At 41.2% G+C, this 23,980-nt stretch overlaps 2 protein-coding genes across 9 annotated transcripts in view; both read left to right on the forward strand.

Moving 5' to 3' along the window:
* Positions 1–4,229, forward strand: part of nin (ninein (GSK3B interacting protein)) — a 36,699-nt gene extending 32,470 nt beyond the window's left edge. For 4 of the 8 annotated variants that reach the window (XM_036150911.1, XM_036150912.1, XM_036150913.1 and 1 more), the window contains 2 exons: positions 1,889–2,002; positions 3,303–3,518. In XM_036150911.1, the coding sequence (XP_036006804.1) occupies positions 1,889–2,002; positions 3,303–3,518 (330 nt within the window). Of the gene's footprint in view, positions 1–650; positions 1,759–1,888; positions 2,003–3,302 lie in introns of those variants that run through there. The other 4 variants (XM_021321345.2, XM_036150910.1, XM_036150914.1 and 1 more) reach the window with 2 other exon arrangements.
* Positions 4,230–6,127: 1,898 nt separating this feature from the next.
* sav1 (salvador family WW domain containing protein 1) lies at positions 6,128–20,318 on the forward strand. The gene is made up of 5 exons (XM_012872259.3): positions 6,128–6,460; positions 8,569–9,045; positions 16,811–17,081; positions 17,215–17,364; positions 19,247–20,318. The coding sequence occupies exons 1-5, from the start codon at positions 6,367–6,369 to the stop codon at positions 19,458–19,460; spliced, it is 1,206 nt and encodes a 401-aa protein (XP_012727713.2). The 5' UTR covers positions 6,128–6,366; the 3' UTR covers positions 19,461–20,318.
* Positions 20,319–23,980: the final 3,662 nt, after the last annotated feature.

Here is a 23,980-nt window from a genome sequence, read left to right on the forward strand (position 1 = left end):
TTTTGAACCACAAACTTTAGTGAATCAAACTTGAGTGCATCATTGAGTGAAAGAAAACTGATGCATGGTTTTCGAATTGAGCCCCCCTTCACTGTGGACAGCTTAGTGCTTTTAATCAGTCCTTTTTGCTGTTTATCTGACTTCTTGGTTATTGGTTGAACTGGATTTTATTTAAAATTATGAAACAAAAGGTTAGGCTAGATTTACACTCCACAATTTTCTGATTATTTTTATAAATTTTTTTGTAACATATCAAAAACCATGCACTGTTTTCCTTTGTCTTTACAGTTGTGAAATCATTTTCTTTGGTCTATCACCCAAAACACATTGAAATGTGTTGTTTGTAAAGCTTCAACATATAATAAAGTTCAGGGGATTCAAAACTTTATTTTTGCAAGGCACTTTACATCTGTGACAATCAGTATCCAGTCCCGTAATTGGTGTTACTGGAATGACTCATAATTTTGTGGTATGTTTTTTCTGTCTTTATGCAGTTCTAGTTAAAAGAACAGATTCATATTTAATACCGCTGAGTAACAGACATGTGTTGAGTAAACCCTGTAGTCTGACCTGTAGTGTGTATGTGTAGGTGTTGAGGATTTAAGGAGAGGGTAGACCTCTGGTGAAGTGTACCTGCCTTCTCTCTCCAGGGGGCGATGCCGGAGCAACGGGCCGCTCACGCAGACACCTACAGGCGAATCGGTGGATTGTGACGCCTGCTCCTTCCGCTGCGCTTAACTTTTCACTTCTCCTCCTCCGCTGCAATATTTGGAGCAAATAAAGTCAGAGCGTTACACGTGATGCTGCGTGCTTCCCGCACCCTTGTGGGAGATTGTGAATGGGCCTGATTCAAAGGTGCAAAGGTGTAATTGTGTTTCTCTGCCCCTAGGGGGCGGTGACGTGCAGAGAAGAATCCTGTTAGTTTCTTTTTTTGTTTTTTTTTTTTACAAGGGGATGTAGATTACAACAATGACATTACCCCTAAAAGCTATGTTTCTCTTACATATTTTACAAAATATAACTCTTAGTGTACAAACAGTCTACAAATATCGACAAACTGGTACAAATTCTTTTCTATTTTCCTAAATATAGTTGATTGCAGGAAATCTTGGTGCTGGATGTACGTCCTGGGAGTTTTCATTTAAAGCACTTTTACCTTTTGTAATGAATGTGACCGGGTATTTATCCTTAGAGGCGGAATCTTGGGACTCTCTGCCCTTTTATCATGGATGAAAGTCATGTTTAGGTGTCATCTAAGCTTTTCATTAACTCACTAAACCTGTTACTTTATGACAGAACATCCCTGATGGGTTTTCTTTTTTGTTATTTTCGACCAAATATTTATGTTAAACAATACATTTAGATGAATGTCTTCTGGACCTGTTTTTTGCTGCTGTGCAACCAAAGTGAATCAGAGGTTTTTCTGTCTCTAACCTATTCACATTTTTATTTCACTACCGGTTATTCTAGTATTTACTTTCAATTAGCGTGCCATTATGTTTCTCTGTCTTATGTGTTTTGAGTTGTCACTTTTTTCCACCTGTTAGTTTATTTTTATTTATTTATTTATTTATTTATTTTTTGTTATTTATTTTATCTTGCTATTTTTTTATGCATTAAATTATTTTTGTAGGTTTATATTGAATTATTCTAAACGTATTTATTTTAAATTTTTTTAGGGCATAATATTTAGAATTGTACCTAATATCATTCATTGCAAAAAATCAGGTGAAAATAAAGCAACTACATGACCATAAACCCAGGTGTCTGCATGTTGTTTCTTTCTCCTTACAGTCACGCTTCTTTATTTGCGCCACCTTTGAGTAAAATATGAATTATTTCCCAACTTTACTACATTTTCTTGACTATATCTTTGAATTCTCACCAGGATGAAAGGGAGAAGAAGATGAAAAACATGGAGGGACGCATGAGGGAGATTGAACTTTCCCTGCATAACGTCAAGCTGCTGCTAAAAGAGAAGGTCACTCAGCTGAAGGACCAGGTAAGTTACTATTATGAAACAAAACTGGCTTAAACTGTCAGTAACAAGCTAATTTCCTTCAAAATATAAATTTTCATGCTAAAACTTAAAAGGAAAGATGGATAAACCCAAGTGATCCTTCTTCATATCAGTTATTTATATATACTGTATCTTTGTCAAAGTTATTTGTAAAACATATTTTTTTTTTTCAGTACTTAAAACTGAGAAGTAAAAAAAAAGGCATAGGTCACTAAAAAGGGTGCCAGATAAGTTGGCAGTTTTATTAATGAGGTCCTTTGTTTTCGAGACTGAAAAATCCACATTGATGGAAACAAACCTTTAGAAAAATTATTGTTTAAAGTCATTAGAGTCCACAAGTTATTTATTTTTTTTAAGTCAAATCTCAAATCTCTCATGATGGAAATTCCCATTCTCAAACTTGGATGGATCCCATTTAACCTGCCAGGAATACAGGTTTACTGCAGGTCATGAGCTCAAATCCTTATCCCTAAGTTTCATTTTAAACATTACGTGAGCAGATTTAACTGTCTTTTCCTGAACGTTTAGTTCAACGTGTAAGAAAGGCTGTTTGAATACTAATATTTACATAATGACAATACCAATATGAATGTTTAAAGATAAGCAGTACAAATAGGCCAACGCCTTTGCATCTTGAATTTGTGAATCAATAAAACAGAAAGTGCTCTTATTTTAATCCTGTAGTCAAATTGCTCCTTCCTTTAATTAATAAGGACTTTATGTAAGTTTTAGAGGCTTTTCTTCTTCTTACCATGAATAGGAAGATTTCTTATATTAGGAGACTATGCAGTGAAACTCCCTTTCTTTTGCCAATTATACACAGTAAACAAGCTCCAGTGTATGCTTTGAATATAAAATATAGAGCAAGGCACCGTGTAGTGAGTGAATTCAGAATTTAGAATTTCTGAATAAATATCACAGGAAGTACTTTTATTTTGATAAACCAGAGGTGTGTATTTTAATTAGCGTAATACTGAGAGTAAGAAGTCATAGCTAAGTTTCTTTTATGCATTATATTTATTTTAAATGCTCAGTGTTGTCTGATGCAGACTTCTGACGGGGAGCTTTCTGCTACGATCAGGCTCCAACAAACATCAGCAGGTTTTATGAGCTACAGATGCAGCCTCTGGGAGTCGATTCTTTATGTTCTGATATGTATTTTACTATGAGGGTAAATATGCTTGTCATAAGCATTTGCACCTTAACTCTTAATTCGTAACACGCAACTGTTGTCTACATGAAAGAAGAAGAATTTATCATTTTGCTTCTCCTATCCTTTTAGCTGCACAGGAATGGCAAAGCCGACGTGCTGATCAAAGACCTGTACGTGGAGAACTCTCAGCTGATCAAGGCTCTGGAAATAACGGAGCAGCGGCAGAAGATCGCAGAGAAGAAGAACTACCTGCTGGAAGAGAAGATCTCCAGCCTCAACAAGATAGTCCGGGACCTAAACCCGTCGACGCTCTTGTCACTACCGTACAACTACAAAAGCCCCTAAACATGTCTCCTAAAACACTCGCCGCATTAGTGCAGTTAGTAGTGCCAACCCAAAGTGTGTAAATACTCCATATATTTTAGCTACACGGACGCTTGTGCTACAGATCCAGCCATATGCACAGGAACTGGAGGGCTCTGATGTATGTAAACTTTGCAGTTAAATATGACGATTTTATTTGTTTTATTCTGAACCACGGCAGGCTAATGGTCTCGACCTTTTGATTAATGAAATATGATGTCAGACGGTTGGCTAGTCATTTATGTCACAGTTATTTATCATTTTTAAAAACGACTTACACTAGGAGGTTGGCTATATATGGGAAAATATAGCCTACAATGGCACTCTCAGTACTATCTCTGGCCAAAGGAAAAAAGCAATAATGAGAAAGTTTGTAGAAATCCTTCAATGTCTGTCTGTCTTGATCCTGTAGTCACAATTTTAAGATTGTACATTGAGTAAAATCATGGATGGAAATGTCAGTCTGGTAATATTGAAGATGCATTTGCTTTAATTTAACACCACCTTAAACTTTGTGGACTATAAATGTCTCATGTGGCAATATTTAACATTTATTTAATTTGCAAAACTATGTTATGATCTGTTGCAATATGTAAAGTTGCCATCATGAATGGTTGGAGCTGAAATGAACTTCAATTGAGCATTAAAGTAAAACTAGGATAATATCTGTGTAAATAAAATGTTTTGGCATTCTAACGGTTTGTGGTCATTTCCTTTTTGATTCAAAATGGGATGGTCATCTTCTATAGAGTCATCTTTTTAAGGCCACTGGAGTTTGGATTAAGAGTGTTTGTAACACACCTATACTGTATCTTGCAAAAGCTTCACACGTCTGCTAAAACTTTAGTTAAAAAATACATTGCACTGTACCAGTTAAAGAAAAAATACTTCTTGTACATTGTGTTCAAATGTGAAAAAAAAACACTACCCAAAAGACAAGTTTGGCATTTAAAAAGCATTGCCTCTCGTAATTTTTCACATTCTGTCATGCACAATCCCAAAATCTAATGCACTTTATTGGATATGTTTTTGTGATATATATTGAATTTTGTTTCCTGATCAGTAAATAGTCCATCTATTTATTTCATTTCAGATCACAGCTTACAGAGAGAAAGTAGAGAGGTTTAAAGCAGGGTTGGGGGTCTCTCACAGTAATGTTCTTTTATCCAACATTGAAAACAGCGTTGTACAACTACTAACCAACCACGCACTGGCTATCCACCTAAACTGACCAGACAGGGAGACCATTAATCAGAGAAACAGTTAAGAGGCCTGTGGTAACTCCGGGGGAGCTGCAGAGTTTCACAGCTCAGGTGGGAGAATCTGTGGACAGAACAACTGATTAACTGCACTACACAATACTGGCCGTTATGGAAGAGTAGCAAGTAGCAGGCCACAAGAGGTGTTGTAGTTTAACACAAGCCATGTAGCCATAAAACATCTGCTCTGGTCAAATGAGGCCAAAATTAAACTTTTTGGTTTACAGATAGAGCAAAAATACTTATCTATATCTATCTTTATATCTATACATGTATAAGTGTGTATGTATGTATTTGTGTATATATATATATATATATATATATATATATATATATATATATATATATATATACAGGACTGTCTCAGAAAATTAGAATATTGTGATAAAGGTCTTTTCTGTAATGCAATTGAAAAACATGAAATGTCATACATTCTGGATTCAATATTCTGGATGGAAAATTCTGGATGAAATATCGCAAGCCTTTTATTGTTTTAATATCGCTGATTATGGCGTACAGCTGAAGAAAACTCAAAAATCCTAACTCAAAATATTAGAATAAAAAAAATTATAACAGCAAAACAAAATCAAACATTTGAAAATGTCCGTTAATGCACTCAGTACTTGGTTGGGAATCCTTTTGCACAGATTACTGCATCAATGCAGCGTGGCATGGAGGCAATCAGCCTGTGGCATTGCTGAGGTGTTATGGATGCCCAGGATGCTTCAATAGCGGCCTTTAGCTCATTTGCATTGTTGGCTCTGGTGTCTTTCAGCTTCTTCTTCACAATACCCCACAAATTCTCTATGGGGTTCAGGTCAGGGGAATTGGCAGGCCAATCAAGGACAGTAATGCCATGGTCAGTACACCAGTTACTGTGAGAATCTTATGATGTATGTATGTATATACATATATGTTTATATATATATATATATATATATATATATATATATATATATATATATATATATATATATATATGTGTGTGTGTGTATGTGTATATATATATGTATGTGTATATATATATATATGTATATATATACATATATATGTATATATATATATATATATATATATGTGTGTGTGTGTGTGTGTGTGTGTGTGTGTGTGTATGCATATGTGTGGAAAGCCTATTTGAGAGCAGCAGAACACTAAAACTGTGAAAGCCGCACTTTTAAGATGTTCATCTGTAAAGAGAAGCTTGAAAACAAATGTTTTCCTTCCCCTTCACAGCTGCGCACTACTTTGTTTTGGTCTTTCCCAAAAAGATAAGGCAGCAAGGCAGCGCATATGTCATCGAGCAGGGATTGTGACCAGACAGGCCTGCAGGGGGCGCGCTAGCAGACTGGAGGAGCGGCGTCGGGACAGACAGGAGAGGACTGCTGCGGGACGGGAGCTCCAGTCGCTCCCAGTGGCTACGGCTACAGTTAGCTGGCTAACTGCTGCTAGCTGTTGGACAGCTGAAAATGTTTACTTTCTGCTTGTTAACGGAGCGGAGAGTGGTAGCAGCGACGGGGGATCGTGCCATGACTTCCCAGTGTCTTGTTGGCGACGTTTACGAGCTTTGAGCTATGCTCCCGCGAAAGAAAAGTAAAAAAGAAGCGTCAAAACCGGCCGAGGTACACGGGAAATATGTGAAGAAGGAAACGTCTCCGCTCCTCAGAGGTAGGCGCAACAAGTCGTCGGAGCGGCTAGTCGGGGTTAGCATCGGCTAGCCCGCTAGCTAAGTTAACGACTGTCCGGTCGGAGCCAGCTGATGTAAACGGAAAGAAACCGAAGTGAGGGTGATAGAGACGGTCAATCTGTCACACTGTTATGGTAACTAGAATACATCTGGAGGCAATGTTTTAAACTATGTGTACAGTCAGTAAAGTGGTTCAGTGGTAGCAGAAGACCTCATCGACTTATGGGAAAGGAGACCAGGGTAAATAAAAATACTCAGGATCTTCCATTGACGTTAATGTTATGGAGATAAGTTGTTAATGAGCCAGATGTGGGGCTACAGCTGAGGTCCTCAGACATTTCAAAGATCTAAATGTCAAATTAGCATGTTGACAAGACAGAGAGACACCGTGAGAGTTCTGATGGAGTCAGACTTTACAAGAAAAGCTTATTTTTCCGTTCATTTTAAAAACGTCTATGAAATGATGCGTGCATACGCCACATAATTTCCCCTTAGATTTTAATTTTTAATCATTTAATGTAAGGACGCACGATTTGGGCCGATATTAATATTGCTGTTATGTCTGTGGAAATATATATACACACACACATATTTACTCTTCTGGTGTTTTTTGTACCGGCTGAAAACTGTGCTGACTCAATATTTTAACGTGGGTTATACTCTAGAATTAACACGCTGCTTTTCGTATGTCTTCTTTCTGTGAAAAACAAACACATTGTATCTCTGGTTCATTTAAAAAAAAAAAAAAAAAAAAAAAAAAAAACACACGCACACACAATCCCGGCTGCAAACCATTACTGTTATTGGACAATACCGATATGTCACATCCCTAATTTTTTGTCTTTTTAGATATCTTGACTTAAAGCTACTTGTCAAACATGTCAGATGCACTGTATGCATAGTTTACCACCTATGGGAAAAATCGGATTTTCACGATAAGATTAAAATCCACCTTTGCGAAAAAGGGAAAAAAAAAAAAAAAAAGCTTGCAAGCACACATCCCTGTGGTCACATTGCACAAACCAGCTGATCAGAGGCTCTCTGAGTACGTCCAGGAGGGGAAAAGAGAATTTCCTGCTCAGAGAGGAGTGGTTCTGCTTAGTGAAAAGTGACTGTAGAGGTACGTCACAACTGTTTAAGGTCATACGAGCATCATACGGCATTTTATGAGGGACAGATACCTGGAGGAACCCATCTACAATGCACATGTGTGCACAAGCAGATTTGCACTAGAGTAAACGTCTAAAGATGACGGCTGTCATCGCCGCGGTTTGCTTCGGAGTCCGTCCACGGCAGTAATCTGCGAGGCTTGTGGGTCATCGGGATCAATTTCCAGCTCAAACGCGTAAGATTGGATCCCTTGCAGCTCAGATTCCGCTTTGATGGCTCAGACATCGTGTATGAGTTCAGCGATGTCAAAAATCACTTATCCTGCATAAGGGTCACTAAGTCCACTCCATTCTTCTCATTGACTCAAATATAAACAAAGCAGACTTCATTTTTTTTTGTTTAACCAGTGTGTTGTTGTTTTTTTTTTACACTATAGGTTTAAGCATGTTGATGCTGTAACAGCTCTAAAAAAAAATGTAAATCCATTATTGATGAGGGTATGCAGCATGTAATTCTCAAATAAAATGTAAGCAAAAACAGATCCTTCTTTAAAGAAATTTATAACTCTGCTTGCAGAGCAGTGTTTTCCCCGTCTCTTGTGACATGCCTGCCTCGTTTACTATCGGAAACGAGCCTCATGGTTCAATGAAACCATATATTTTAAATCTAAATCTGTCAGGGGTATGAATAGTTTTTTTTTTTTTTTGGTTTTTTTTTGGGTGTGTCTGTATTGTCAGAAGTTTCCCTGAGCCTAAAACACGACAAAGGTAGATTCATTGTTTGTTTTTTTACTGCCTAAATGCAACCCTAAGCAGCTTCTTTTTCTTAAGCTTGTTTTTGTGGTCATTTTCCCAACACCTTCTCGTTCATCCATAGTTGATGTCCCAAGATTTACCCATAACCAACGCACAACTTCCACGGCTGTCTCCGGCTGCTGACTTCACTGACCTGACCGTTTTTTCCCCCCCTCTGCTTGCAGATCTTATGCCCTCGTTCATCCGCCATGGACCCACCATCCCCAGACGAACCGAGGTCCCCCCGCCGGAGATGGCGCCCTCTTCCTACCCCGCGGCGACCAGCAGGGAGTCTGTGCTGTCCCGCACCAAGAGCGTCCTGCGCGCGGCCGTACAGAGGCCGCCGCACGAGGTGGCCCGCAGAGAGAGCCACCGCATGTCGGCGCCGCCGTACCTGCCCCGCAGCCTGGGGGACGTGTCCCACGAGTACCGCGGCTCCACGCAGTCCTTCCTCACCGAGGCGGGCCCCATGTCCGAGAACGGAGACGCCGCCCGCTACTACTACCCGGCCGAGCCCTATTACGAGAACCAGCCGCAGCGTCCGCCCCGGAGGGTCCAGGAGCGCTTCCCGGACGATTATAGATACTATGAACACAATGAAGCCAACTTCCAAAGACTTCCCCACCAACACGCTTCCCCCGCGCCAAGCCGACCCCCCTCAGGTAACGCCAGATGTTTTCTAACCTGCAATTAAGAAGTCGTGAGAACCCAGAAGATGCTGCGCACATTAATTTGGAAATGGCGTCTTCTTTTAGAGCCGGAAATTAATCTCTGACTTTAATGACAGGAGTTGTGGGTTAATCTGATACCTGCTGGTCGTATTGAGACACACAGGGTTGGTCAAAGCAGCCTTCCTGATAGGGCTGGATGATGATTAGTTTAATACCACAGTTATTACATCCTGCCAACCAATCACAAACGCAGACCCAGAACGAAGCTTCAGAGTTCAGAGAGCCAGACTTACAGTTTTGGTAAAAAGTTGGTTGAGTAAGGAGTTGTGTTTGAATTCAGTGTTGTTTATTCAGAAAAGGGGGAATTAAGCAACAGCATGAAATGACACTTAAAAGATATGTTTAGAATTTTTTATAATTATCGATATCGATCAATCTGATTTCTGTTTTATCAATACGTTTTTTTTTTATCTATATCGTCCAGCCCTACTCTCTGATGAATACTGTTTTGGATTACTACTGATGGTGCTGAGCCACAATTAGGTGACGGGCTGAAATACAGGCCACCAGTGTTCAAGCCAAAAAGAGTCATTTTTAATCCTCGTACGTGTGTCATATGTTCATATGGAAGCTCGTACGTTGTAAGTGTAAATTCCCTGATGAGAAAATTGTACGGGGGCCTGCGGGAATTTTTCCAGCGCTCTTCGAGCAGAAACCCTTTTATTATGTGGCCGTGTTGTTTGATACGACCCGCCTATCACATATCGTACAGCTCTTTCTGAAAGGGAAGGGAAACGAGCGTTAGAGGCTGAGCGTTTTTTTTCTCTCTCTCTCTCCATCTGCCAATAACTTTCTGCTGGGAAACTAGTAATTTACAGAGGCCTCCATCTTAAACGGCCCCCATGCTCCGCTCTCTGCGTAGCTACATGGCACCCTGCATCCTTTAATGCTGGTTTCTGTCAAAGACCCCCCCCCCCCCCCCCCCCCCACACACACTTGGACTCGCCTGTTTGATTCTGGCACAGTCCTTATTTTACAGCTGTCCTTTTTAGTAGCCAATTACTACTTGTTTATACGCCTATTCACTTCATGACTACAAGAGCTTTAGTTTCTGAGCCTTTGGATCAGACGAGTTTACAAAGATCATAAAACATGTGTGTGTGTGTGGGTTCTCGTACTCGCTGCGCAGCGAGAACATGTTTTGCTCATTTTCTAGTAAAGTGAGGGCCGAAAAAAAGAGTCCTTGCTTTTTTTTTTTCTGTTCTAGGGGTTAAGGTTTAGGACTAAGGTGTCAATTAGGTTAGGGTTGGGTATGAACCCCCAAAGGTTAGGGTTGGGGTCAGGGTTAGGGCATAGAAAGACTTGAAGAAGAAATTAAGTCTATGGAAGTTAAGGCACGGTCCTCACTATGCACATTAAACAAGGATTAATGTGTGTGTACCTGTACCTGCATCTGAGTTAAAACATATTTTCCCATTTTACCAACTGTGGACTTTGACATAAAGCGAGGTCCTCACTTTTCTGGGGGTTAGGTTTAGGTGTTAATTAGGTTTAGGTTAGGGTGAGGTGCATACTGGTGAAGGTTTGGTTTAGGGTCACGGTTAGGCCTTTAGAAAGGGTTGAAAATGAATGGAAGTCAAGGCACGGTCCTCACTTTGTATTTAAAACAAGGATGTGTGTGTGTGTGTGTCTCAGAAGAAAGAGCCTCTCACCCGTTCGATGTGTCGCTGTCTCTGAAGTGTCGTGTGTTATGCTACGTTCAGATGGAGCGCGCTCTGAGCATCGAGGGCGTCGGGTTTACCTGTAAAGTCTCAGGTGGACGCACCTCAGGAGGCGTCGAGAGGTCCCATCACTGATAAATGTTTAACATCAAGCCTCCTGAACGATGCCCACCGACCTGAGACTGATGGACAGACGCTCCTCAGCTGAATTGGGTGTCCTGGTGGGAGAGGCGGCCACCGATGCGGGTCAGCAGGATGTCAAACAGGGCTGGGTGAGACGTAAAGAGCGTTGAAAGCGACCCTCGTCTACACGCTGCTCCTGCAGGAGGTGGTGAAACTCACCAAACTCAAAACGCCTCTGAATTATCCAGACACGGCATACATTATATTAGGGCTGGGCGATATGGATTAAAAACTAAATCTCCGATTTTATCATACCAAATCCGATTCATCGATTTTTTTTTTTTTCCTTCTTTTTGTTTCATAAAAAGAAATTAAAGAAATTATTTTAAAACCTTGCTTTTATGTCAAGCATTTCGTTAGGGAGTTGACCTGAATTCAAAGTGCAACTAGAAACATGCTTGTAAAACAAGATGGCAGCCGTGCCATTATAAACAATGAAAATATAACAAAACATTTGCTGCTAGTGGTATTACACATTGAGCTAAGAACAGGCTTCAGTGCACTTGTGAACTTCAAACTAAGTTAAAAAAAAAAGTAAACGAAGTGCCTCATATTATGGTAAAAAAAAGTTTCCACTTAACAATATTTTGACAATAATTTTGCCTAAACATATATTCAGCATCACATGCTGTTCTCTTCATGGAAACCCAATGAGTGTATTGGCAAAATCAAATCCAGATTTTCCAAAAATGAAATCTTAAAGAATTGTAAATTTGAATTAATCGATTAAATCGATTTATTGCCCAGCCCTACATTATATTATATCATTCAGTAAATAAAGAAAAGCCACTCATTTCATCTTTAATTTTCCAAAGAGTCCGGTGGAGGAGAAGAACAGAGCAGCTCCTCCTAACAGCCGGCGCTTAGCCAGACGCGCCGTCAGAGCGTTGAGGCTCTAGACAGCGCGTCAGACCTTTATGTGCACGAGTGGAGGTGTTGGACCTAACGCCATTTCAGTGTCAAAAAGGCCTTTGGTCTGAATGCAGCATTAGTCTCACAAACTGCTGTCATCTTAACACCGATGTCAGCTGATAATTAGTTGGTCAAATATTTGTAGCGTGGACTGCAGGGCGTCGCTAAACCAGAAGCACGGCAACACTTGAAATGATCGTCTCGGTCTTGCTTCACTATAAGTTCCTCTAGAGATTCTGTAAAACTGCAACCCGTCAATACCAGCTTTAGCCAATCTCAATGTGTCTTTAAGTACTGTAGTATGAGGAGATATAAGAAAGACGTTCAAAGTAGCTTTAGCATCACAAGCTTCATTAATTATGTACCTTATGATCTGAATTGAATTTGTGATGTGCGCGAGAAAGTAGCTGCTGTGAAAAGTTTTTACTAAAATAAAAAAGGACAAAATTATTTGGGGTTGACCTTTTAAACTATCTTTAGCTTCATGGCCTGTTAGCATGGTACATCTCAGCTGTGGGCAATAAGGTCACTTGAAGTCCATCTAACTGCACAAGTATGTTCTATACAGACGTCTGCAACCTGAACTATATTTGAGGGTTGGCAGCCATGAAGCCTTTTGCGATGGTGACGAAGCAGACGCCAATGTTGTGATTTGATATGTCGTGCAGCTCTAATCAGAGCCCACCGACATATTCAACTCTGGTATTTGATGTTTACATGGGGTGGGGGGGGGGACAATTTTATTTGCTTGTTTATCTTTTAGTCTCTGCGAGGCACTATTTAAGGAATCAATAACGGATGTAATTGTTGCTAGAAGTTTTCAATAAAGCTTCGTTCAAACAAACAAACAAACAAAAAAGTAATAGTGACACTGGCGTCTCTGGGTTAGCATGAAGTTGTTGAGCAATCAGAGCCGACAATATAAAGACCACATCATAGCAAGACGGAGAAAGATGAGAAAAAAAACCAGCCCGGCTATTAACGACGACTTTTTGTGGAGCCGAGACTGTTGCTGCTGCTGTAGAGACGTCTGCGTGGACCTGTGGTGAGGGCCAGGACAGTGACGTAAACGCGGATGAAATGAGACTTGGGGTCCGTTCTTCGTACGTCGCTAACTCAGTTAGCAGGATTTCATTGTTGACGATTTGGCATGATCTTGGATCGTTTGGTTCTTCGAAAGACATCCTGCACTTGTTGTCATAGCAACATGTGCGCCAGCTTAAGCCTGCTCGAGAGCAGGTTTATTTCATGTAAACAGGATTAGATCATGGCTGTATAAGCGGAGGAGATGGGAAGTCTGTCGTAGCCATGTTGTCCATTTTTACGACTGCAACCTGTTGCGGAAGGTGCAAGAATAATTTCAGAGCTTCTCGAATTAATCACGTATTGCGCAATAGACAGGATCCTTTAGCGCAGCGCAACAGTGTAATTGTAGAGAGATTTTTCTTGGTGGCTGTTATAAACAGACAAACACATCAGTTAACAGTGTCTTTTAGAGAGGAAAAAGTGGTGTTGGAGCCATAAATCTAAAATATTTAAGTTATTTGTATGATGGTTTGCTTTTTATTTTTATCCTATTCAGTAAGAAGATTTGTTCAGGCTATTTTATTGTGAAGTTTAGTTTACTTTGAAAGGCTTGCTTCCTGTCGAGCCGTATATTGTATTAGAAAAAACTATGGATGGATTATCTAGCCACGGAGCAATACAGTTTTACCGTGTAAACTGTGGATGACTTGGAAAAGGAAGATTTTAATTTTTTATGGATACAAATTTTTTTTGGAAAAATTCCTAGTTTGCACGCGTCCTTTACTTCCAGTCTCTAAGGAATGACACTGAAATTTGGATCTCTTGACATAACAAGTGCCTTTTTAAAATAAAGTATAATAATTAAAGGCTACCATTTTGTAGAATATTCTTGTATTTCACTTTTACTTGTCCCCATGTTCTAGTGGGTCCCGTGGAGGCTCTGACATAAAAGAACTAAGTAAATATGAGATTATTAAAATGCAAAAATACATACTGTAGAAAGTGATAGAAACATCTACCATGGACAGTATTTACGCATTAATTTGTCTGATGCTTTTGCCAGCCCTCTCTCCTGGCTTTAGCAGACTTTGAGGTGTTCGTTTTAATTAATGACACAAATTCGGCATAACCTTCCATTTAAAGCTCTTGTTCTGCTTGGGAGAAAAACTGTGGGCGTTCTTTGGCCACGCTGAACAGCCAATAGCGGCGCTGCTGATCATTGTTTCTACTATCGATACATTTCCCCTTTTAAACAAACCCATGAACGCGCAGTTGTCTCAGATAACTCAATCCAGCCATACTAATCGTAAACAACAGGTGTGTTCGAAGAACCCAATTAGCCGGATCAGGATTAGCCGGATGAAATCATCTTGGATGTCTCATTTGATCTCGGATGTTTTAAGCAACGTACGAAGAACGGACCCCTGGCCATTCAGACTGCAAACGCTATGAAAACAATCGACTACGTCTATTATTTAGTACCATTGTGGCACACATTGGGAGAAAGGATTGGTATCGGGGTGTTCACACTGCCGTTGAAAGTCGGATATGGGTCGCATTTCCCTGCAATGTGAACGTAGCCTTGTTTAGGTTCATGACTAAACATAAGTCCCAATATTTCATGAACCTTTTTCCTTCTCTAACTGCATAACTACACCACAGGACAAAGGTTTTCATGCACCAGCGTTACGCCTCGATTTATTTTCTTCTTTTGCACTTTGTCACATTGCAGCTAAAAACTCGAATGTGTTTTCTTGAGGATTTATGCAATGGACCAAAGCAGGGTATTGGAGGAGCTGCAGTGATCAACAGCTCAGGTGTGAAAATCTGTTGACAGAAGAACTATTATTCCAGCACTCCTAAAGTCTGACCTTATGGGAGAGAAAAGTCCCATGGAATGTTTTCCACCAGCCGTAGATTGGACAGATGTGGCAGAAGGTGCTCTGGGCACATGAGAAACCCATGGAAGATGCCACCCCTTCAGTATAACATGGCTGCGGCAGCGTCATGAAGTGGGGAAACTGGTTGGACCTGACATGGCTGGAGCAAAACACAGGGCCTGGAGGAAAAGCCGTTGGAGGCTCGAGCCTGGAGCTGAGGTTTCTCTTCCAGCTGTTGTGTTAGAAATGGCCCAGTCAAAGTCCAGAGCTAAGCTAACCTGTGACTAGACAGAAAAGGCTAAACTTTGAAAGGAAACGTGGAGCAAAACATCAGGGTTTGGCGGTGTAAAGCTAGAGGAAGATTTGCAGCTTTAGCCGCAGCGAAACAAGGTTCTATAGAGTACTGACAGGGTGCGCTAAAAACAAACGCACAGCCACATTCCCTCTGAGTTTTATTTGTAAAAAAACTTTATTTTCTGTACACTTCACGACGTTGCACTACTTTGTGTTTGTCTATTAGATAAAATACGTCAATAATATGACACGGTGTCAAAAAAGCGGCATTAATACTTTTTTTCCCAAGGCACTGCACAGTGAATATCCTGTTTAAGAAAAAAAAATCAATAAAGTAAAGGATGATGATGATGATGATGATGATGAGGTGCAGAAGGAGAACATTTCCCTGCAGAAGGAGGACATTCCATTCCTTCGCTCAGCGGCTGGCAGCGCGCTGCAGCTCTGACGCCGTCGCTTCCTGCAGGATTAATCAGATTTCGACCTGCCGTTTTACCGAGGTATCCCGTTTAGGGCTGAACGATTTTGGAAAATAATCTAATTGCGATTTTTTTTTTTCTTCTTAATATTGCGATTTAATGCGATTTTTTTTTTTTTTTTTTTTTTTTTTTTTTCCCCAGTTTAATTTATCATGTCTTTTTAAACATATACAAACAACAAATCAATTTGTTTCCTCACCGTGTGGATTAGTTGCTAAAAGACCCACAGCGTCTAAACTCAGAGCAGAAATGATTGCGTTCTGCCTACGATATATTTCAACCAAAATTGCAATTTTGACTCTGCATTAACCACAAGCAACAAAAATGGCCTCTAAATAAAGATGTTTTAAACAAGGACTTTTTAAAACAAGCACTTTTAATGTTTCTATTGATCAGAATATTGTTCAAGAGAACAGCTTTTAGTTGATTTGGACGTCAGTCCTTGTTGAACATAAAGTGCAACCAACAAGCAAGTCTATGTATTAAACTGATTGACCTGTCCTTAACAATATGTATGATTATATAAACTCTAAAACAAGTAATAGAATTAGATTATCTCACTGCTGCAACTGCCTTCCCTTCCATGTGGACGTGGCTAATTCCCTAATTGTTACATAGCCAAAAATTGAAGACCTCTGCGATTTGGAAATTGCGTTTTTTTAAATCGCGATTATATTGAAAATGCAATTAATTGTTCAGCCCTAATCCCGTTCCCTGAAAGTCTCTTGGAATTTTCCGGCCCCTCCGTCGGCCCGTCCGGTACCCGTCTTCCCGCTCGTCCTCACGGCTGCCGGCTCCACGTTCCTCCCTGCTGCAGCGCAGGTGTCGGTGGAGCCCGCTACGCTCTCAGAATGCGTTTGGGAGTTCAGCTGGCTGTTCTCGCTTGTGTGTGTGGCTGGTGTTGGAGAGATTGCTGGCTTCCTGTCCAAAGGTAGCAACACTCCCACTTCCTACTATTCCTCAGGCTCTCTGACAGAGCTGGAGGATCTATCACAGCGGTCCAGAATCGAGCGTTTCACTGTCAAACTGCAGTCGGTCTCGCCTCTAGTTCCCATTCCCAGCATTCTTATCTTACTCCGCTGTATGTTCAGCCGCCCCGTTAGATGACCTTTAAACGCACCACATTCCTCTCCATTCCCACACGGTCCGAGTCATTTTCCAACCTCTGCTTCTTTCCCAGAGGTGCAGTTAGCCGACAGCTGCCGCGCGGTACATTCGGTCCGTACGGGCCGCTTTGACAGAAATGTTTGTCTTCCTCCAGGCATAGGTCGAATACAGGCCAAGTCTCTGGGGAACCTCTCCAGCCTAACCGCGGAGGACCTCCCCCTTCCGGCCGGGTGGACCGTTGACTGGACCATCCGCGGCAGGAAGTACTACATCGACCACAACACCAACACCACACACTGGAGCCACCCTCTGGAGAGGGAGGGGCTCCCTCCAGGCTGGGAGAAAGTGGAGTCCGCTGAGTTCGGGGTCTACTATATGGACCACATCAACGAAAGAGCTCAGTACCGACACCCATGTGCCCCGAGGTGAGGCGACGAGGATATGCTTACATCTCTAACTCACATAATTCTACTTTAAAAAAACAAAAAGATAGTATTGGTTATTTGCTGTTTTAAAACGGTGGGACACTAATGATACGGAGACGCGTTTCCTTTTCAGCGTGCCCCGTTACGACCAGCCCCCACCGCCCCCCGTCACCTATCGGCCACGCCCACCCGAAAGGAACCAGCCGGTGCTGGTACCAGCCAACCCGTACCACACGGCAGAGATCCCAGACTGGCTGCAGGTGTACGCCCGCGCTCCCCTCAAGTGAGTACGGATTGGGGAGCAGCTCCACCAGTACCTGTGATATTTATTCAAAGGAGCAATTTGTCGGGTCAGCGGGCCGACTCCCGAGTTTTTTTTTGCCCACTGATCTCTATTTATTCACTGGATTGCCGATTGGCCGTTGGTAAGACACGTCGCTGTGAAGCCACCAGCCGCCATATTGGTACTCCCTATTTTCCTGCAGTAACTAGGGAATAGGTGCGCTACAGCATCGAACAACGATGATTTTCTCATGTTCAGGGGGGGCTTAAGACTTTTAAAATGTCAAATGCCATATACTTTTATGCTGTGTCTATGCATTAGCCTTTAAATCTGACATAGATTTACAAAAGAGCTAAATTAATGAACCAGTTTAAGCACTCCACAGAGCTTCAATTTCTACACTAGACAAATCACATAACTTTGCACATAAAGTATACATGTATATCTATACATTACATACGCAGCGTGTGTATGCACACACACATTTCTGCATAATAATAATAAAAAAATATTTCAGCACATGACTTTCTCAGTACTTGATATTGTTAGTACATCCACTGACTGTAAAATTACCTGTGAAACGTTTTCACACAGCCAGAAAACTGCTTGTTGTTGCAACCAAATCCTATGGGATTCTGTGAGAGTAGGGAGTAGCAAGATGGCGGCCAGTTTTTCGGGCCAATCAGCAATCCAGTGAATAAATAGAGATCAGTGATTTTCCCACGTAGAGGTGACGACTGTCCATCCAAAGCACTAAACAGGTGTGTTCATCTTAACTACATTAGTGCCACCGGTAGCAAAGCAGAGATATATCGAGATGGTCTATGTTGTGTTAGAATTATACTTTTATGTGTTCCTGGAGGCTGTTTTTCAGCTGTTTCTCATATTTAGCTTTTCAGCAAATGTTCCTGTGAAACATTTGGGCTAAAACTTTTAATCAGAGCAGCCTTTTTATAATTACTTTTATGAAAGAAACAACATATCGAGATAAATAGTGTGTATCGGTAGTAAGTAAATGTTTGAGTCTGGGGGTAATTGGAGAAAATTGACTGCATTCAAACTTGTGCACTCAGATTTTCTGTTTGCTAATAAAAAAAGGGGAAAAAAGAAATAATTAAAAGCCCCAAATTAATATGACAACCTTGCCAAGGACAAGTGTGACACGTGTTTGTGCTGTTCTAGAAACGTCTTGGCTGAAGTCCCTGGTGGTAATTAGCTACATGGACAAAAGTAATCGGAATAAAAATGCGTCAAAAACACGGCTATCAGAATATTGTGATCGGATCAAGCTCAGTTGGAATGAAATTATAATCCGAATGAGTGGTGTTATATGCCGATTGATAATCCGATCAACTGCATTATCCATGTCTTATTGTACTAAATTCTTTTTTTTTAGTCTCAAATTGAGAATAATTAGGAACCTTTTTGTCTTATATTGTTGCTGACCTTTCATACTTTAGTCCAGGGGTCTGCAACCTGTGGCTCCGGCTCTTAAAAACTTTGGCTACAAATTATGTTTTTATTATGGTATTTAAATGTAATAATGATAATAAATGCAGGTTTTAGCATTTTTTTTCTTGGAATAATTGCTTTTAATTTTCACAGCAGAATGATGGTGAAAGTGCCAGTAATATTTAGTTTTAAATCAATATTTTTTTCATTATGTTGGAAAATATGATTTTATTTATATCATTATCCACATATATAAACATGCCGTCCATCCTCTTTTTTTTTTTCTTCTTTTTTTTTTAACTCAAAAGACATAAAAGGGTGTTTCTTTAACAATGACAACATATTTCCTATAGTAGATCTTTATCCAAAATTACTGCAAACGCTTTAAGATGCACTAAACGGTTCCCCCCCTGGTTCCCCCCCCCCTCAGGTATGACCACATCCTGAAGTGGGAGCTGTTCCAGCTGGCCGACCTGGACACCTATCAGGGCATGCTGAAGCTGCTGTTCATGAAGGAGCTGGAGCACATCGTCAAATCCTACGAGGTGTACCGCCAGGCGCTGCTGTCGGAGCTGGAGGCGCGCAGCCAGCGGCAGCCGTGGTACACTCAGCAGCCCAACAAGAACTTCATGGGCAACATGTGACCGCTTCTCTCGGCCACGCCCGGCCGAGGTTGCAGCAGTGTGGGAGCGGCCCCTGTTGCCTTTGATATCAACATTGACTCGTAATTGCTTCCTTACCAAATACATCCGTGCCTTCGCTTGATCCAAATATAACAGCCAAGAGGTCAAAACACTCCCTGACAGCGTGGAGGAGGAGGAGGGGGGGGTGCTCACTTTATGAATGACTGAAAGAAACAGTAGAATGAAGACTGTGTGGAGGCTGCTTGTGGTGTTTAAAACCACCCAAATCAGACGTGAATCATGGTGCAATTCCACTTCCTTTTTGTTTTTTTTTCAGGACTGAGCTGCACCATGTCTGAAAGTCTGGACACCTGTTGAGAACGATCCCGAGACTGTGCCTTTAATAAAGTAAAATGCAGCAACTTAGCCATTGTTCGCCCGTATCACGCGTACACCGTCTGATCCGTCTCTTTTTTTTTTTCTTTTTTTTTTTCTCCTGCAGGGCGAATTGACCGGCAGCTTCTTCTATTTAAACACACTTTTTGTTTCCTTTTGCTTTGTAACCCTCATAAACTAAAACAATACTCTTAGGGTAAATAAACATATGCATTGCTCTTGTTTTTTGCAGACACTCTGTACACTAAAAGACAATCCAAAGGTTTCTGTCATCTTGAAATGTTGTGAAACACTTTTGCTGCGGTGGTTTGAGCATCTCGGCTCACCTGGCATTACTACCAATCAGGAATATTCCTGTTTTGTTTTTTTTGTTTTGTTTTTTTCTTTAATAAAACAAAGATAAGCTACTGGACATTTTACCATACCTTTTAAAAACATATAAAGTTTGCCAAATGAGTGCATTTGACTTGAAACTGCTGTGAATCTTTGTCTTATTTGCTTCAGAGTGACGTGTTCGGTTATTTTTCCTGAAGCGTTGGTTCCCAGAGGCCTGTTCTAGCAGCAACACGTTTGGAGATGCTCAGAAATTGTTTTTGATGTGCTGAAGAAGGCATCTTTACTTCCAAAACATCTATAGAAAATAGGTTTTTAGTCAACTATTTAGCGGGAGAAGTGGAACTTGAACGCTTTGAACGGCTTTTATTGTAGAGTTTGATCTTAAATTGATTCTAATAAGCCTCATCTGCTCCTTCCGGTTCAATGCAGTGCAACAAATGGCTTCCCTGTTTCACAAAAGCTAAAATTCAGGCTCCAAATCAAATAGGTAAGCGATAAAATCGGGACCGACCCAAACTCAAAAGTACAGGTTTACAGTTGTTGCTGTGTGCTGGTCATATGATTGGAATATCACGAAAAAAAAATTTTCTTTTGAGGAATCCCATTCAAAAAGTGAAACTTGTATATTATATTAATTCATTACAAACAGACTGATTTCTTTTTATTTTGATGATTGTAACTGACAACTAATGAAAACCCAAATTCAGTATCTCAGAAAACTAGAATATTGTGGAGAGGTCCAATACAGAAGACACCCGGTGCCACTGTAATCAGCTAATCAACTCAAAACACCTGCTAAAGCCTTTAAATGATCACAATCATGGGGAAGACTGCTGATTTGACAGTTGTCCAGAAGACGACCTCTGACACCTCGCTCAAGGAGAGCAAGACACAGAATGTCACGTTGCCTGAGGTCCAGTGTAACGTTTCCACAGTCAGTGATGGTTTGGGTGTCGTGTCATCTGCTGGTGTTGGTCCACTGTGTTGTCTGAGGTCAAAGGTCAACGCAGCCGTCTACCAGGAAGTTTTAGAGCTCTTCATGCTCCCTGCTGCTGACCAACTTTATGGAAAGGCAGATTTAATTTTCCAACAGGACTTGGCACCTGCACCCAGTGCCAAAGCTACCAGCACCTGGTAGGAAATCTATGGGGTATTGTGAAGAGGAAGAAGCGATACACCAGACCTAACAATGCAGAAGAGCTGAAGGCCACCATGAGAGCAACCTGGGCTCTCATAACACCTGAGCAGAACCACAGACTGATGGACTCCATGCCACGCCGCATTGCTGCAGTAATCCAGGGAAAAAGAGACCTGACTAAGTTGAAGGCTGTACATGTTCACACTTTTCACGTTTATACTTTTCAGCTGGCCCACATTTCTGAAAACCCTATTTTTGTGTTGATCTGAGATACTGAATTTGGGATTTTCATTAGTTGTCAGTTCTAATCATCATTAAAAGAAATAAACACTTGAAATATATCAGTCTGTGTGTAATATACTACAGGTTTCACTTTTTGAAAAACATTATGTTACTGAAAAAAAAAGAGATCTACCATCAGGAGCTGCAACACACTTCTTTTCAGCAGATTATATATAGACAATGTCATTCAACATTTTAACAGCTAGAGGAAGGTGCTCTGCAGAAGTCTGCATTATAACATATTGTAAAAATTTAATTTTCATCTTTCTAAAAATAAAAAAAAAAAAATATATATATATATATATATATATATATGTGTGTGACTGGTTCTTTGACTGTAAAACAGGTGGTTTTTATTTATCAGTTATATATTAGGCATGATCTTTTATGGGGGAAATGTCTTCTTTCATTATAATCGTTGCTTGCGTCTGGTGTATGTGAATACTTGAGCCTGTTTGGTTTAGAGAAAATCCACAATGAAATCTAAACTAATGCACCCTGCGTTTAAAAAGATCTGTTAAAAAAAAATTCACCAGAAGCCCAAAATCGATAGCAGTTATGGAAACTTCTGACAAGAACAGCAGATAAAGAGAAAGATGAAATCCGGTGTTGGATGAGTAAAAACGTATTAAACGCCACGAGGATGGAGGATCTTACAGAAAAATAAACTCCAATTCTCCTAAGGTTACTCTATAAAGAACATCTAATGTTAAAAGGCGCGTCGACATTAATCTTAACTTCAACTCTTTTTTGACTGTGACTTTGCGGTCTGTTGAGGCCAAACGGCTAATTTGAAGGTTGTGGATTCCTTTGAGCGTATAATAAGAGGAGGGATGTATGGGGTGGATAAACACTTTAAAGCGTGTCTCCATCTCTTTGGAAACAAACTCCTACACAAATAAAACGACTTCTCAGACACTTGAAAACAAGACGGCATGATTACACGCTGCAGAAGACTGCGACATGCTGCCATGCTTTTCCATCTTCTGCCCTCGGGGTCAAGCCTCATCATCGGCTTTCTGAATCAGCACGGACCCAACGCTGGACGCTGATGTCTTGCTCGGTGTTTACGAACGCGAGGCCCGAGGCTCCTCCGTCACCGTCCCAACCGGCCAGAGGATTCAGGTTACGTGCGAAAAAGATGACGGCCGACATCTGGAATGAGATCTGTGGCCACGCCCCGGCAGCATCTAGCTTTGATTCCTCCTGCGGGCGCGGAGCGGCTGCATTCCTGGGATTTGCTGGAACATTCAGTGAGAAACGGAACAATGGAGCCGCCGGGCCTCCTCTTTGCCACAGTAGGAACTGAACACACACACACACGTGGGACCCCGCGACTTTTTACGCTGCACAACCGCAGAGCTGCGAGCGGAGTAAAAAGGTGAGGAGGGGTGCCTGTTGCGCTTGAAACTGACTGGTTCTCCTCGGCCTCCACGCTGCTGCTCCCTGAGCTTTCCACGGAAAGAGCAAACGCACAGTGCCTTGCAAAAGTTACATTTTTTCCCCACTTTCTGAACCACATTATTCAATGTATTTTATTGGGATTTCTTTTTCATGTGATGGAACACCACAACGCAGGATTATAATTCTGATAGCGAAAGAGGAAGGAAAAGCTCACGTGGGTTTTAGCATCTCGTCCAAGTTTTAGGTGCAGTGTATAAGGAGACACGGCTTCGGACCAATAAGATACACGGTGGTGGCGGGATCATGCTGCGGGCATGCTTTTCTCCAGCTGGTCAGGGTTGATAGAAGGATAGATTCAATTTAGTTCAATTCAAAAGTACTTTAGCAATCTCAAAGGGGATTAATAAAAGGGGTCAAGTCAAAGCCCAGAGCCAATCAAATTTGAGAATCTGCAGAGCATCTGACGGCGCTTCGCTATTCTGCAAAGAGAAATGGGCGGCAATGCCAGCTTCTTGATCTGCACACACACCCAGGGAGGCCGAATCCAGAGGCACGCCGCACCTTACAGCCTCTCGCTTCTAAAAGACGTCCGAAGCAAAACGTCCCTCCCTCGTTCCAATCACGTTCCGCTCTGACTTGGTCCTCTAGATAAAATCCCAATAAAATACATTCTCACTCACGCCTGCGGTCCCAACACGACAAAACCTGCGAGGCACCGCGTCGCCCGCAGCTTGTAGCGCGCCTCGGTGTGTCTGTGTCTGCCCAGGCCGACCGGGATGTGAAAGAACGAAAGACGAAACGTTTACATTTTATGGCACAACACCGCTTTTGTCACAACCATTAAAACATATTTCTTTTAAAAAGTATACCTGAATTCGGAGCTTAAAGATGAGAAACATCAACATGCAAATAATTCCTCTTCATTATTCAACACACTGTACATAATTTGGCCTTTTGCGGATCATTATATATATATATATATATA

This window comes from Fundulus heteroclitus, chromosome 19 (assembly GCF_011125445.2).
Source record: "Fundulus heteroclitus isolate FHET01 chromosome 19, MU-UCD_Fhet_4.1, whole genome shotgun sequence".
Classification (NCBI taxonomy): Eukaryota; Metazoa; Chordata; class Actinopteri; order Cyprinodontiformes; family Fundulidae; genus Fundulus; species Fundulus heteroclitus.

What these genes read in the sequence shown, in the direction of transcription:
- sav1 (XM_012872259.3), top strand. Translation starts at nt 6,367, where the DNA reads ATGCTCCCGCGAAAGAAAAGTAAAAAAGAAGCGTCAAAACCGGCCGAG. An exon ending in AACGTCTCCGCTCCTCAGAG is followed by an intron (nt 6,461 to 8,568) that starts GTAGGCGCAACA and finishes CTCTGCTTGCAG; the next exon opens with ATCTTATGCCCTCGTTCATC. An exon ending in TACGCCCGCGCTCCCCTCAA is followed by an intron (nt 17,365 to 19,246) that starts GTGAGTACGGAT and finishes CCCCCCCCTCAG; the next exon opens with GTATGACCACATCCTGAAGT.